Raw genomic sequence first — 17,114 nt, 5'->3', positions numbered from 1 at the left:
TTTATATATTAAAATACTTGCATCGCTAGGTTTATACCTTTGATTCGGAAAATGTCGGAGCGTTCTTGATTAAGCCGGTGTTATCCTCATCAGTAGCTGACAGAACCGAGATTAGTTGACCCGCCTCTTTGTAATCGGGTGCAATCGTGAAGACGTATAAAAGCTGTAATATTACCGATTTTAGCTGTCGGATTGTTGCGAGACGCCGCCATTTTGTAAGGGTGTGCTCATAACGCGGCAGTGTTCGTCTAGTCGAGCTGGGGTTTACTGGAATGTCGTTGTTGTTGTTCATGAATTAAATTTACTATTAAAAACTCAACGGATTTTTTTTTCATTTGTTAAAGTTCAAGATATAAAAAAAATTTGAGCAACAGTTATAATGGTGCGACATTGCAGCGCACAAGGCTGTTTGAATACTAAAAGCAAATGCCCAGATAAATCTTTTCACAGGTGAGCAGAATGTAATCTGCTTTTTAATTTATGTATAGCACTATCAATACATATTTATATCAAACGTAAGCAACAGATTGAACGCTGTTGTAACACAATTATAAGCTTTAACACTTTACTTTTAACGGTTCAATTTAGGATAGAGTCCCTAGACCACCCAGAGGTGGAAGTGGAGACCATCAAACTCGTACAAGTATCAACTAAAATATTTGCATATCTCTGGTTGTTTTTACGAGGGCCAGGACACTCATCATTAAAACACTGCTCAATAAAATCATTTAGTTCTTTGAATGGTTTTCAGACTGCATTACGTTATGAAAGGATTTGACGCTCTGATTGTTCTTATGATTCTGTAATGAATCAAGTCCCAAAAATTCCTTCTCTGAGTAACACCCTCCCTCTCCTTCAGACCACTAACAAAACGAGCAGCCTTGTTTTGTATCATTTAAAGTAATTGAATAAGAGATTTCAGGCTGGTGTCACACACCTTTGATTCAAATTCCTTTAAGTCGAAAAAGAGTTTTATGCGCCAGCAGCTTTATTTTAGGTGATGCTGTTGAAAGATTACGTCTGAGCATGCCCATAACCTGCACGGCTTCTGAGTGTTTTTTATAGATGTGCTCACTCCAGTTAAATCACTAGTTATTAAAACTCTTAAAGGCTTGATACTATTACTACGATTTAAAACTACATTGTTCAGTTTATACTGTACACTACGAAAATCAACAATCTTTGAAGTTCCAAAAATTATAACAGAACACTTAGATGTATTACAAAACATTTCCCATTTTTTCAGCCCGCTTTTCCAAAATATTCCAATCTTCTTGAAAGACTTCAACAGAAGTGGCACTGGTAACTGGATGATGCAACAATGCATCATCGCCATATAGGCGAATAGTTGAAGTCAGAGATTGACTAATGACATTAATACACAGTAAAAAGAGCGCGAGGCCAAGGGCCGACCTTTGAGGAACGCTCGAGGTTACTGCTTTAACTTGTGAAAAAGAACTGTTTAAAACCACCCTCTTTGTTCTATCTGTCAAAAAATCTAAATTCCATGAAAAATTATCATTTGTAAAACCATATCCTAAAAGTTTATCCATCAAAAGTGCATGGGACACACTTTATCGAACGCTTTTAAAAAATCTAAAACGATTGCTTGCACACACTCTTCTTTGTCATCTTCCCTTAAGATAGACTGTGTGGTAGTGAATAGTTGACTGGTGCACGACAGTCCGCGTCTAAAACCGTGCTGTTGAGGTAAGAGTATGTCATTTAACTCTGAACTAATATGATGTCGAATGATCTGTTTAAAAAATTTTGAGTAAATACAAGTTAAAGACACAGGCCGATAGATACCAGCTGCTTGCTTACTACCGGATTTAAATATTGGAGCTACATTAGCTTGTTTCAATTGCGGGGGAAACCTACCCAGTGAATACCTCTAGTGAATACTGAAATATTAGTGTTAAAACCGATGAAATTTCATCAATAGCCGGAAAAAATATCTTTTTTGGAGCCTATCCGGCCTAGGTGCTTTCCCAGGTGCTTACCTAATTAACTTCTTGACTCCATCTCTGGTTATTTTGATTGCAGATTTATTAAACAAGGGATAAGGATTACAGTCTTGTCTCAGACCAAAACGCTGCGTGTTTTTGGTCTGAGACAAAAAAATCAAATGAGTTGAATACCAAAATGGTTATTCAACTCATTTGCCATGTCCTCGGACTCCTCCAAAATTTTTCCTGTGGTTTTTGCCTGTCTTGACCTTTCAAAATCGATAAAACATTTGCTGTTTCCCTCAGACAAAGGAGTAAAAAATATGTTTAGTTTAGTTATGTAGTGATTATGTAATTTTTAAGTTTGTTTGGGTATTTTTCTAAAACAATAATATTTTTGGAGATCTAACTCATTTCCAGACTTTCTGTATTTGTTATACAACTTTGTTTGCCTGTTTACAAGTTGCCTTGCAATTTAATTAAACCAGAAAGGCTCACCGCTTGGTCCCTGCTTAATTGTCGTGTTTGGGACTCGCTTTTCAATAGCTAACACCATGCTGTGTAAGAGAACATTTCACACATTATCAATGTCCTCCCACCATCAATCAAGGCCCTGATCTGACTTTCTGTTTTTCTAAGATCATTGTTATTTCTTCTTTTTCAGCCCGATTATATAGCTTAACTAAAATTTATGTAATTTCATCCTGAAAGGTTGGCTTGCAATAAAATTCACATTCCAGTTATTTGGTATCAAAAGATTCGCCATGTCTTACTCTGTTGTGTTGTAGGTGCCAAATATGTGGAAATGTGATTAAAAGCTCAAAATCAAAAAGCCGACGTAGATTGGAATCTCTTTATTTCTCTGACGTAGTCATGAAATTTATTTATTGTCTTGTCACGTGATGTTCTCACGTGAATTGAAAGGCTAATAAAAAGCTTAATATAAAACTTATCGAAGCACTAGTTTATGACAAGCACTTAAGGTTTTTCCGAAGACCCCTTATCAAATATAGATGCTCGCTACTTTACAGTTTTGTTTTGGTCCAATCGGCAAGTCGTAATCTGATCATGTGACCCAATACTTCGCAAATAATTTCTGCAGTACTTTTCGATTATCACGAATGACCAACAGGCTCGTCATGATTATTAGACAATGACATGTACTCCTTCAAGGTAAGGCTGAAAAATTAAAGGAATCTTTACGGTAAGTTATAGTATATCACTGCTAAAAGTGACAGCATTACGATGACGATAAAACAGACGCCTAAGAACAATAGACATGGTTTTATTGAATGCGTGAAGTATATTTGTGAAAATATTTCGACGAATAAGGTTGCATGAAAGTGTAAACAGAAACCAGCTCTCACAACTACGTCACATTTGAACCGTTTTGGAAAGAGAATCCAAACTACGGCGGTCTCGTGTGGCTGCGATTTTATGTTCATTTTTGAGCTTTTAAGAGCTTATAATCACCTTTCCATATATTTTGCACCTACAACACAACAGAGTAAGACATGGTGAATCTTTTGATATCAAATAACTGTAATGTGAATTTTGTTGCAAGTCAACCTTTAACAAGTCGAGGCTTAGTGTTAGTTCTTTAATCAAGTCTAAGTTCCAACTCAATCATGTAGTGATCACTTAAACCCCGACTAATAACCATAGGAGACAAATCATTACTTACAAAATTAATAAAAATCAAATCTAGTGTGTTACCCTTAACGTGAATTGGATGAGATACCAACTGATGAAATCCAAATTCATTGAAACAGTCCAAAAGGTTTTGATGCAGATGTTTGTTTTTGCCAGAAACGTTCACCAAAGCATCCGATTCCCACTCAATATCCGGCATGTTAAAGTCACCGGTGACATATATATTAGCATTTCGATATCTCTGTGTGAGCTTTGACAAAAACTCACTCAAAGGCTCAACAGCTAAATGAAATCCACTTGCTGGAATATATATACAGAACATTATTATGTGGGTGACCAGTCCTGCACTGCTTGGGAATAAAAGTAGCAACAACTTCTGAAGGAACATTTCAAAATCCCTCAAAACTCACTGTAGAGTGTCAAAATTGATTTGAGATCACTATTAGTACATCACCTCCATGCAAGTCCCTATCATTTCTATATATATATCAAAGTCCATCTTTTACAGAGACATCTAGATGAGTTTTAGTCACACAGAAATAAAAAGATTTGACATTGCCATTAACTCAATAATTTTACCTCTTTTTGATCGAAGGTTTGCCAGCAGCTATCTATGAGTTACATAATTATTTTTACTATTTGTCCCTTTACTATTTTGTATACATCCGTTGAATTTTCCTCTCTGGTCTTTTTCAACTCTGTTCGTAGCCGAAAATCCGCTTCCTTTGCTCTTTGTTGAGGTCAGGTTTAGCAAAAATTCCCTTTATTCTCTGACTGCTAATTCTTTAAAGAATGTCCCATTTTTCCTCTCTCACTTCAGTGCATAATTTTAAAGGCCTTGGGAATGTTTTTCCATGCTTATCCGTTTTAAGATTGTCTCTTTTACCCAGCCGGTATAAGCCTGAGCAGTCGGTATAAGCCTCGGTTGGCAACTTTAGCCTGAAGATGGCAGCTATTCATGATTTCCTGCACTTTATCTATGGTTTCTTGCTTAGTATTGTTTTCTGCCATGTCATAAATAATCAGATTCTTATCTCTTATTTGTTTTTGCTCAGTCTGTTTTATTGTTTTTTTTAACTGCTCCAGCCAAGACCGTAGAATTTCTTTCAATGTTCTTTACTGCCATTGCACTGAATTTTCGATGGATTCAAATTTTGGATCAATCATTACTGAAACCATGGACTTTATTTAGTCGAGACTCCTTTCAATACGATCTAATTGGTTGTGTGCAGTAGAACTAGATTAATTACATATTTTACAGGCCAATCTTACACCCTTAGTTTCAAGTCGATATATAGTACCTGCCTCGTCCTTAGTCAAATCTACACATTTGAGATGATACCACTGCTGACAAAAGTCACACAGGATAAAGCTATCGACCTTATCTTTGAAAGAGACATTACAATGCCCACAAGGCACAGCAATGTCTTTATCACTATTAGCAGCACTTTGTAAACTGCCACTCTGTTTTCTAACATTACCCTGAGCCCCCTTAGGTGTTCCTGCTCCCGACCTACTATTTTTATTTGCTTTACTAGCAAAACGTCCACTCGCCATACTCCTAAGAAACTTTTAAGTTTATATAAAAAACTAAGGTAAAACCAGGGACTTTAAATAAAATCAGGTAAAAAGTTTCTACTCAGAGTCTGTAAGAATAAAATACTCACAGCAGCCCCTTAAGCGACTGAGCTGCCCAACTCCCAACAAAATAAAATGACACTATTCAGTTTAGAAAAAAAAATAAAATGTTGTTTCTAAACTGAATTTAAAATAAAACTAATTTAAATAAAAGTAAAACTAATAAAATGTCTCACTCCGTGTCTAGGAATAAAAACACTCAGAGCAGCGCCTGAAGCGGCCGAGCTGCCCAAATATCAATAAAATAAGATTATTTTGTTATGTTAATGTGAAACAAACAATTAAGTCAAGAGATAATATAGATAAAGAAAGGAAAGTTTAAGAAAATGTCTAAAAATATAAAAGAGGGTACTGTAAATTGAGAGCACTAGCAGAAACACGTCCGCAATGGTCGAACAATAGAATCAGAAAAAAGAGTGAGCAAGTAAGGGAGGTCAAAAACGACGCAATGGTATATGGGAGTCTATAAACGCAATAACTAATAGGCTAATACAAGTAGCAATGCATTTGAATTATACAACACAATTATGTTGTGTACTGCCCGGACTACTGATATGCGTTCTCAACAGCTGTAGTCTCATGCATTTGATCTTCTGGAGCTTATTTGGAAATTTTCCTGTTTCAGGATGTTCCAAATTTTTATAGGCCCAAACGTACATTTCAACTTCAAACCTTCAATTTGTTATCAGATATTTATACTATCTGGATCTATTTTGAGAGATCTATCTTGGCTTTTGTTTTTTCTAGTTGATTGCAGCCGCCAAGAGGTTATCTAAAATATATTATATATCTATTAAAGAACAGCATTGAAAAAAGCCCCTTTCTCTGTTTGACTCTGAATAATTTGGTACTGAAGAATTTTGAAAAAGTTCCTTTTTTTTAAATTTTTTGAAAAAAAAAATTCAGCTATTATTTAAAAAAAAGAGAAAAATGTTGGGTTTTCAAAATTATGTTTCTCAACTAGCTCACTTCAACATACCTGAAGTAATAATCAATATGTATGCCGCTTGTTACTATATGTTCACCGGTGGCTGATGGACATAGAAATGTGTACATGTATTTCCTTATCCCACTATTTGTCAAGAAATTTCTGTCAGTTTAGTCAACATGTTTTAGGCATTGTATTGGTTACTTGATTTCGTTTTACGTGCCATTTTCTTTTATGATCTTTCCCAGCCTAGTCGCATGTGATCTCAAAGCTAAATACCATTGTGCCCTTTTTGTACCAGTGGTTCAGCACAGTTTCTGATATTTCAGGTGTTTTTATTGCCACACAGCAAAAACCGGTTTAGTTTGGATAATTCATTTTTTCGTGTCTCACAACTTTGTGACCATTGCAAGTTTTCCAGTCACTTGTTGAGAAATCTATATATATCTTTATATATATATATAAATTGTTTCCTCACCCCAGTTAACCGGTATGGGTGGTAGTTTCTGCTCTAACTCGGGTCTCCTACCAGAGACCTGGGAGTTTGAGCACTCGCCTCAAGATCTTAGCTGTTCCCAGTAGCGCACTTTTCTGCAACTCAACTGAGTTGATTGCTGTTGGTATCCGGGCAAGCCACATTTTATGTGCCGGTGTTATTGCACCCAGTGCCCCAATGACTACTAGGATTACAGTTGTTCTTACATCCCAGCATTTTTCAATCTCTTCTCCAAGAGGGAGATATTTCTCTATCTTTTCTTTTTCTTTGCTGGCTATATTGTAGTCATTGGGTACTGCTAAATCTATTATAGTAGCTCTCTTGTTCTCTTTGTCCACCACCACTATATCTGGTTGGTTTGCCAGGACATGCTTGTCAGTCCGGATGTAGAAGTCCCAGAGGATCTTAGCGGGTCATTTTCATTGACCTTACCAGGAGCTTCCCACCAGTGATGTGGTTTATTAAGGCCATATTCGTCACATAGACTATTATACACAACACCTGCAACATGATTATGCCGCTCAGTGTATGCGTTTCCTGCTAGCTGCTTGCATCCACTGATGATGTGTTGGATGGTCTCAGGTGCATCTTTGCGCAGTCTGCATCTAGGATCGTCTCTAGTGTGATAGATTTTTGTCTGGAGTTGCCTTGTCGGGATCACTTGCTCCTGGGCTGCCATGATTAGCGACTCTGTATTGGTCGTTAGGTTTCCTTTGTTCAGCCACATATATGTCAGGTGAAGATCGCCAACCTTAGATATTTGTCGGTGGTAAGCACCATGAAGAGGTTTCGTGTGCCAGTCAATTTCCTCATCATCAGGGCGAAGGTCCATTGTAAGAGCAGCCGATTGAAATTCAGCTAGCATATAAATATATATATATCTATATATATATATATATATATATATATATATATATATATATATATATATATATATATATATATATATATATATATATATATATATATATATATATATATATATATATATATATATATATATATATATATATATATATATATAGTGCAGTCTCAACCATTATCTGTATATATATATATATCTAGGTTTGTCTCTAGTTCCAGCAATTAATGTCTTTTGTCAACCCAAATATTTTCAATGGCAAGCGCAGATCTAATAATACACTAATAGTTCAAGTGCAAAACATGTTCCTTTCCAACAGTGGACAAAAACAAAGTGCCATCACCTAACCACTAACTCGTTTTGACGTGTTCTACTATTTGCATGATGTCTTGTTTTAGTTTGTCACTGTGAACAATTATGCAAAAACTTACAATAATATTTTTTTCTGAATGTATTTTTTTCTTCATAATTTTTCTACTTGACAAACAAAAGTCACCATTCAAATTATGACTCTTTTTTCATACATGAGAGACACAGACAATAGGACATCAGACACAGTAAAAAGTTCTGACTCATTCTTCTCAGCTTTATATATTTTAGGCCTAATACTAAAGATAAGGTTAAAACCCTGGGATGTTATTTCATTAAAAAAGTTGCAAAGCGAAAATAGCTTACCTTCCAATGACAGAGAGAGAGAAGAATTACCTTACTAAATATTTGTTTTCTTACTGTGTGACCTTCTTAGGTTTCCACTGGGTAATGACAGCATTCTGCAGAAGTGGGTTGCAGTTTTAGGAAGAAAGAACTTCGTGGCCACCAAGACATCCTACATCTGCTCTGATCACTTTACTGAGTCAGACTTTCAAGTGCGGCCGGAAGCCTCTCATCGTATGATCAAAGCTCATGCCGTTCCATCAATATTTCTGTCATTGGACGATGTGCGGGTACAATTATCTGTTGCTATTGTATATTGTTACGCTAATAAACTATAATATGTTGATATATTTAGTTATTATATTGTTATGCTAATAAACTATAATATGTTGGTATATTTAGTTATTATATTGTTATGCTAGTAAACTATAATATGTTAGTATATTTAGTTATTATATTGTTACACTAGTAAACTATAATATGTTGGTATATTTAGTTATTATATTGTTATGCTAATAAACTATAATATGTTGGTATATTTAGTTATTATATTGTTATGCTAGTAAACTATAATATGTTGGTATATTTAGTTATTATATTGTTACACTAGTAAACTATAATATGTTGGTATATTTAGTTATTATATTGTTACACTAGTAAACTATAATATGTTGGTATATTTAGTTATTATATTGTTACACTAGTAAACTATAATATGTTGGTATATTTAGTTATTATATTGCTATGCTAATAAACTATAATATGTTGGTATATTTAGTTATTATATTGTTACGCTAATAAACTGTAATATGTTGGTATATTTAGCTATTATATTGTTATGCTAATAAACTATAATATGTTGGTATGTTTAGTTATTATATTGTTATGCTAATAAACTATAATATGTTGGTATATTTAGTTATTATATTGTTACGTTAGTAAACTATAATATCTTGGTATATTTAGTTATTATATTGTTACACTAGTAAACTATAATATGTCGATACATTTAGCTATTTTCTTCCAGGCAGACTGGAAGAGATTAGCCACAGAGAATGCTGAACCTGCTGCAGGAACAAGATCAAAGGATGTTTCTCCTGAGTTTGCATCATCTCAAGCTGCTCTCTGTGAGTGTCTAGTGTCTCTACCAGTTTTTGAATGATCTCATTAGGTTTTTGAATGATGTCATTAGGTTTTCGAATGATGTCATTAAGTTACATCTTTCCATGTTTGTTTCTTAGACTTTAATGAGATTCTTGATTGCCCCTTTTGCGGTTATCAGGTTGTTCACCTCTGAGTCGTGTTACGCGTACGATTTAAAATTGATGCTGAGCTAAATATCCCCATTTGTTTGATTTATTCAGCTGCTTCTGTTTGTTTTTGTCTTCTTTCCAATCACTTGCAATTTTTTTTAACTTTTGCTAGAGTTTTTACTATATAATTAGTTGAACAACATGCAATTATTTGGTAGGTCTATTTGTTGCGCTTTATTGGTCAGCTCAGTTTGTTACTCTTTGTTTTATCTATTAGCTCCTTGCAAGCTTCTTTTCTCAGTCATCTTTCAGCTGTATCACTTTGCTCTGTATCCAATAGCAAAGTTTTTTGTAATGGACAGAACTGGATTTTGAATCTGTCCCACACATAGCTCTTCGGTGCGCTGATCGGTTCTGAAATGATGTCTCATGATGAGGTATTGCAGACTCTCATCGCGCTTGCAACTATGTTTATATTTTCTCACAACATCTCTTTGGGAGCATTCGTTTTTATCAAAAAGTATTCTGTTATGTCAATGCGAAGAGAAATGCAAAGGCGTTATATTTTGCAGAGACCTGCAAAATATAACACCTTTGCAGGTAAATTCTCTCCAGTAAAAGTTGTTAATGTTTATTGATTTTGCTTTTATGGTAATATGTAATTTTTCATCATATTTACTTGCATTGTCTGTATGTATACATGAGTCCTTCTTTCTGTAATTATATGCATAGGATTGTGGGTTACGTTCCCGACTAGGGACTTTAGTTGGAGAAATTATTTCTTGTTGGTGTACGAATTTAGCTGACTATTTTTGTTGAGCTAGTCCATGCTGTATCATGTCATTTGGAATGATGAGATTGCTGCATTCTGTAAAAATAATTACATGAGCAATATATTAATCAAAAAGTTTCTAGCCTTTTTGTACTTTCTAAAATACAACTTTTGATGAGCAATGCTATTATACCAATTACATTGCCCAATTGGTAATTACATTACCAATTGGGCAATGTAATCGCCCAATTGATATATTGTATCAATTGGTAATTACATTACCAATTGATACAATATATCTATGTGTATATGCGTGCTGGGTAACAGGCTGAGCAGCAACACCATTTGGAAGTTTTAGTCGCAGAAGGTAGACAAGCGAATTTTATTTCCTAATAATATATTACGCTACTATAAGGGGGCGTGTTCCTGTTGCAGCTGATTGCCCAGTTATCGTTGAGTTGTCACTCGTTTCTCTTAGTCTTAGCGCCCAATTGGCTAATAACAAGCACGTTCTTCGGTTTTGCATTGCTATCGGGTCGGCTGGTTGATTGATGCGCCTCGCTAGTGGTGTATATGTAATTCCTTAAATCGCAGGCGTAGTAGTATCAAAGCAGCGCGTAGCCTTTATTGTGAAAGTCATTGGAAATCCGCTGGAAATGCGGCTACGATCTTCTCAACCGCAACTTTTGTTACGATTTTACTCTACCGCACATATTTTTAAAAAGTAACCCTATATTACTCATTTGTAGCTTTCTCAAGAAGTAATTCTACAAAAAGACAAGAGAGTGTCAAATCCATGACTATGTCTGTGCTAAATCAAGCGCATGTAGAAGCTATTTGTTCTGCTACCTATTTGGAAAATTATCTCGACTGTCTCGAGGCTTTACCCGATGACTTACAAAAAATTCTCACACAGATTAGAGAAGTAGATGTGAGGTTATCAGGTACGTTGAACGCTATAAACGTAATACCTTTGCAAATTCTGTTGCTAGTGAATAGAAAAAAGTCAAAATATGCCGCCTAATATGGTTGATATTGCAACCTGCGTGTGTTATTTAGCCAAGGTAAAGTTAGCGGTTAAGCTGATAATTCCTATTAAACGTCTGTATTGGGACCACATGATAGAAGCAGGTTTTTTCATCGTTCTTAATTGTCATATCTATAGATTTAGAAAAAGACACCGCACCTTTTGAAGAAGTATTCGTAAATTTAAAAGATGGAGAAATACCTGACAGTTCTTTTGTTTCCCAACTGCATCGAATGCTTTTAAGAATGCAGGTGAGTATACTACTAATACTTTCTACGTTTATGCAAATAGTTAATTTAACTATAAATTCATTTTGGTGATGGTTTTTTTATAACTTTGTAAATCTTTAGCAAATTATAATTTGGTAAATTTTGGTAACGTGCATTTGCCGTTGCTAGGAAAAGTTCGTGAAATAGTTGCAAGTGATGCATTTTTTGTTGAAAACATAATGCAAAGAGTCACTAGTTTACAATTTAGTTGTTGGGTACCCCAGCAAGTCTGACAAGATATTGCAGGTTTTACTTCTGTTAAACAGATCACTGCTTGGTTACTGAGCTGTTTTGTGTGCTTATGTCACAGCCTTACAATCTTTTTAAGATTGCGATCAATTTTGTAGGAGTTTGAAGATGAAAAGATTCAGCTCTCCAACTCTCTCATGGAGTACATAGAAAACAGAACAAAACAGTTGGACGCAGACCGTGAAAATCTAGGTAACCCCTTATGTGCTCGAGTCTGTCTAATTATGTTTAATTAATCAGTTTTAATTATGTAGGATAACTGTCATGAGGTAACACTGAGCATCATATAGAATTCAAGTGATTGCGAAGGTTGCCAAAGTTTTAGGATTTCTACCCTGTTGTTTCTTTTTAGTTTTTAAAAATTACATTCTCATTGGGTACAAAACGAAACAACCCACTTTTTGCTATGGGCAACTTGTCTGCAGCTCATCAACTACTTTATCACTGGCCTCGTCATGCTAAAAAACTTTGACAAAGCCAAAAAATGTGTCATTCATTTAGTAAACAAATTAAATTTTTGTCTTTACAGTCTCCTGTTGTGCTGCAAACAAAACATGAGACTGTCGACTTGCGTGAGTCTGTAGTCTATTCTCATTTCCACAATGCATACATTTGTAAGTACTCATAGTTTACATGTGCTGCAAACAAAACAGGAGACTGTCGACTTGCGCAAGTCTATAGTCTATTCTCATTTCCACAAAGCATACATTTGTAAGTACTCATAGTTTAAAACATTTAAAGATCTCAACAACAGTAAAGTTAGAACGCAACAGCTCAATCTCAGCCAAAGTAACTGTTTGGGTCTTTTAATAATGTGTACTTGACATTTTTATTGACGATCATGTTTTTATAATGCACCTTCGGCCTCAGCAGTTCGACACATTTTAACAGTGAAATTTGCAGGTAAACAAACAAACTCGCTCAGTTATTTCTCAGTTTTTCTCTTTTCACTGTTTACTTTTCTACTTAAAAAAATTTTCGAGTTACAAAACATGTTTTGGTAGATATTTTGCTATTTCGGAAAGAGATTTTTAGAGGCTTTCGCATCTAGAAATTTCTTCCCTAAATGGAAGCAAAATGTCTAATTTGGCGTGTTCGTTAGTTTTATGCCTTGGCCCGTTTGTTTTGCATTAGTGCGACTTTGAGTGCGCTTCACTCAGTTCCTAGCGAATGGACAAGTATTTTGTTTTTGTTCATTGTATAATTAGGAGTTATCATATATCGCATACTTGGCAGGACGATGTTTGTTTCTTTCAATTCAAGTGGTGTGTATTCTGTAGGATGGCGTTTTTCATTTAGTGCAAATGTAAAATCTTTTTATGTTTACTTTTGAAAATATTTACTCTGAGCAAAACAAACCCAAAACAACAATACAACACTCCTTTGACCCTCCATTCTCAAACTTCTCCTCGTCTTCTCGTAACATAGTCTAGATGGCCAATGATAAGGATAAACAAACCATTAGTAGTTTTTATTTCTTATTTTTCTGTTCATTTTTCTTGTTCTGGATACTTTTTCTAATTATTATGTAAAATATAATTGGAACATGTATCTCTTACAGACTTTAACCATAGCATGTATTTACGATCTATACAACTCTTATGTCTGAGTTTTGTGGAGGCTTGTAATGGATTTGTAAGGGAATTTATATGGTCGGCTTGTGCATACAAACCTTTTTACTTACGAAACACCTTCTGGAACAAATTTCTGTTGTAAGTAGATGTTTCGTTGTACTATAAGCTGTGGCCATTCTCAGGTTCACCCTCGATGGTGCCACAAAACTGAAGATATAATGTGTGCCTGTTAAATAGACTGTTATTTGAGCATTTCTCTGGAGTCTTTGTATACCTCTATAGATCCTGCCAACCACACCCTCAGTGAGGCACCAGCAAGGACTGGCAGCGCTTGTAAGAAACCTAACAATGATACAAAGAACTCAACAGTGGTTCACTCATCTGCATCTAATCAATCTCTGGAGAGCTCAAAAGAGTTGAGCAAACAGGTTTGTAGTTGCTTACTCTCGCAGTTTCTCAGCTCTGAATTTGTTGTCGGTTCTTCTCCCTCACTTTTGTTAATCATACGATGCCAGACGTGTCTGATGTAGTTATGCATAACTACAAGTGAGTTAATTTGATAGTCTGCAGACGTCTGTCTAGTGAGTCAGCTCTGACGGTCTGTGCATATTCGCGGATGCATTACATAGAAGTTTTTTATTAACCGAGTTTAGATTATCAGCGTTTGACTGGCACTGACTGTATGAACTCAACTTACCTTAGCAGGGTTTTGGCTGACCATATGACCATACTCTAAATGTAACTTATTAAATAGTAGCGCTATAAGTATGGTGAGGGGAGGTGAACCTGACTATTGGTAAGGCACCCATCAAATTGTACAAGCCTAAACAGAAAAGTTTCAGAAAAAAGTAGATAACACCCCAAATATTATTACATCTGGTATTTTAGGTCAGTCAACAGGGTTGACCTAAGATGACCCAAGTTGGCCGATTCAAATCAATGATTTAAATCATCCTAAAAAAATCGTGTTTGAAGATTTTTTGATTTTTCCGTGTCAAAAAATGGTACTTATAGAGGGGCTACTGTGAATATGAAGCACAACTTGGTAAAAATTAAAATAAAGACAACTTTTAATAAATCAAAGTGATGCAAAGTTGTTTTGTTATGTTGCTAATGTTTTCATGTGGCACACTTGAATAAAATAATATTATGTTAGCGGTTATCAAAAAAAGTTGGTAATTGATGTTTTCAAAAAGTCCGATCCAAATAAAAAAAAGTGATTCAAATAAAAAACTCCGATTTTTCTTTTTAAAAATCATGATTTTCTCCAACCCGGTCAGTCAAACTTCTTAAAATCACTTTGGCTGATCTGGTGCTGACCCTAGTCCATACTTGACTGACTTTAGTAATTGACCCTGGCCGTGCTATAGAACCAAATTTAAACACTCCGAGTTCACGGGACCTGTTATGTCTAGGTTGAGCAGCGATTGGCCGCTAGTGCCTCTAAGAAACGCAAGCCCAAAATGGATTCACCTGTTGTGAGCAAGGCTCCCTCGACTGGCTCCAAATCTGCTAGCTCCGCCCCATCAAAATGTACAAGCAATGCTCCTTCCAAGACTGCTAACTCCACCCCTAATAGCAACAGCAACTCTTCTAATTCGCGGGAGATTAAAGAAGATACTCCCGCTAAAAAGGTACAATCTTTTTTCAAACTATCACCTGCTGCCTCCCTTCATCCTTCCGCAAGTAGTTAGTCATAAAAGGCCATGACATTTGCCACCTCAATGAAAACAAACAGCTTTATTTTAAACCAAGTTGTTTGTGACTTTTGGTGCAGCTGAAGCTGTTAAAATTGGCTGAATATTTTATTTTTTTTCCATTTCGGTTATAAAAATGTTACACGTGTAAAGAGTCTCCTATTTTTAGCTACACTAAAGGTATAAACACAAAGCAGTTCCTTACTCTATATACTCTATATACTTACTTGATGCTTGGTGTGAAAAACAGCTAAATAAAAAGTCCGTACCATGACAAAATTTTCTCTCATAACGATTTACAAATAATACTTAACTGGTAGCATAGTTAAAAATAAATGAAGTAAATAAATATTTTTCAATATTTATTTATTGAAAAATAAATAAATATTGAAAAATGTTGCTAGATTTGTTGTGTAATGCTTCCTTTAATAAGAGCTTTGTTATTTCTTTTTAAGCTGACAGAACTCTGTTAGCACGGTGGATAGAATTACAGGGAGCAATTGATAAACCAATAAATCCCTGTTTAAAAATATGTTATAAACCAATAGTTATCAGGTAAAAGTAGGACAACTCCCTTACTATACTCCCTGAGTCCTAACTCGTTTCTCTTTTCATGTTAGCAATCTACTGTAAATGTTCAACAAGAAGCGCCATCAGGGGTAAAAAGGAAACGAAGAAGTCGAGCTGGTACTCAGGCTAAATCTCAAAAAGAAATATCAACTGAGCCCATCGAGCCTGAGGAACCAACGTACTGCATTTGTGATCAGGTAAGGGTTTCCTATCATTTATTTTCGACATTGTTTTCTTTTTACTATTGCACTAAATAGTTATTTAGCTGGTAGGAGTTGTGTTCCTCCATTAACGAAATGTCCTGGGAAGGCACATAGAGTCAGACCTTGATTAGTTTCAATAATTTCATAACCATCTTTGTACGTTGAAATCATCGTGTGTCGGATCAAATATCCACTAAAATTTGTTTAATTCATTCTATGAGTCTGAATCTTGTGATAACTCTATAATAAATACTACACATAGTTGTGTAGCATTTATTATAGAAAATATTTGAAAATACATTATAAAAAATGTATATGAAAAGGGCTAAATTATAGAAGTGATAATTAAAAGAATGTTTGATTGCCACCATAGAAAAGGATGAAACAGACAGGTGAAAGCTTATCTGAAAATGTAATTTTTCTTCGCTGTAAACCTGTTTCGCGGTGTCGTTCGTCAGGTGTTTTTGTTTGAAATCGTTCAAGCAGACACCTGATGGTTGACACCACGAAACAGATTTGCTGAGAAGAAAAATTTGGTTTTTCAAATGAGTTTTAGTTGATATATATACATTGATATTCCCTTTATATGTAGATGCATACTCTCTAGTAATGCCCACTCTATTATCTTGTTTGGTTACTTCTGTGTACTTGTAGATTTCCTATGGGGAAATGGTTGGGTGTGACAACGATGCATGTCCGGTTGAATGGTTTCACTTCGATTGTGTTGGCGTGCAATGCAAACCGAAGGGCAAATGGTACTGTCCGAAATGCCGAGGTGACAAACAGACAGTGATGAGAAGAGGGGCAGATAAAGGTCGTTGACCTTGCCATCTCGACAAGATATACTGTTTTTTATTTGTTGTATATAGCGTATCATACTGCATGTGTACATAGCCTTTGTAACTATATTACACTCCGCCTCCCTACTCCTTTACATTGCTTTGGAACCTACCAATATAAAAAATTTGATGACTTCTTTTTTCCTTCTATCTTATTAATCAGGTGTCCATTGAGTTTCGCTTCTTTTAATGTAATGACACACCCGGTGCGAGTTTGCAAACTATTTGCTGACGTATTGCAAATGGTATTGTACGAAATGCTGAGGTGACAAACAGACAGTGATGAGGGGGACAGATAAAAGTTGTTGACCTAGCCATCTCGACAAGCCATGTTCTGGTTTTTATTTGTACTAAATAGTCCATCATACTGCATGTGTACATAGCCTTTGTAACTATAGTATAGTCCGCCTGTATTACGCTTGTATGTAATAGTTTGACATGTACTTTCATACCTCATACTCTGACATAAAATAATAGTCTG

General features: G+C 35.3%; 1 protein-coding gene across 1 annotated transcript; it reads left to right on the top strand.

The window, feature by feature from the left end:
• The first annotated feature begins 353 nt into the window (after positions 1–353).
• On the top strand, positions 354–16,766 carry LOC137396435 (inhibitor of growth protein 1-like). The gene is made up of 10 exons (XM_068082716.1): positions 354–450; positions 8,272–8,470; positions 9,208–9,307; positions 10,955–11,149; positions 11,371–11,483; positions 11,849–11,942; positions 13,607–13,752; positions 14,740–14,958; positions 15,642–15,788; positions 16,449–16,766. Exons 1-10 carry the CDS (start codon positions 380–382, stop codon positions 16,614–16,616), a joined length of 1,452 nt encoding a protein of 483 aa, XP_067938817.1. The 5' UTR covers positions 354–379; the 3' UTR covers positions 16,617–16,766.
• Positions 16,767–17,114: the final 348 nt, after the last annotated feature.

Source organism: Watersipora subatra, chromosome 5 (genome assembly GCF_963576615.1).
Source record: "Watersipora subatra chromosome 5, tzWatSuba1.1, whole genome shotgun sequence".
Classification (NCBI taxonomy): domain Eukaryota; kingdom Metazoa; phylum Bryozoa; class Gymnolaemata; order Cheilostomatida; family Watersiporidae; genus Watersipora; species Watersipora subatra.
This window is presented reverse-complemented; position numbering and strand designations above follow the sequence as displayed.

Coding starts and splice junctions, on each gene's coding strand:
- LOC137396435 (XM_068082716.1), top strand. CDS start 380: ATGGTGCGACATTGCAGCGCACAAGGCTGTTTGAATACTAAAAGCAAA. Junction 14,959..15,641: donor AAGATACTCCCGCTAAAAAG/GTACAATCTTTT, acceptor TTTTCATGTTAG/CAATCTACTGTAAATGTTCA. Junction 15,789..16,448: donor CGTACTGCATTTGTGATCAG/GTAAGGGTTTCC, acceptor GTGTACTTGTAG/ATTTCCTATGGGGAAATGGT.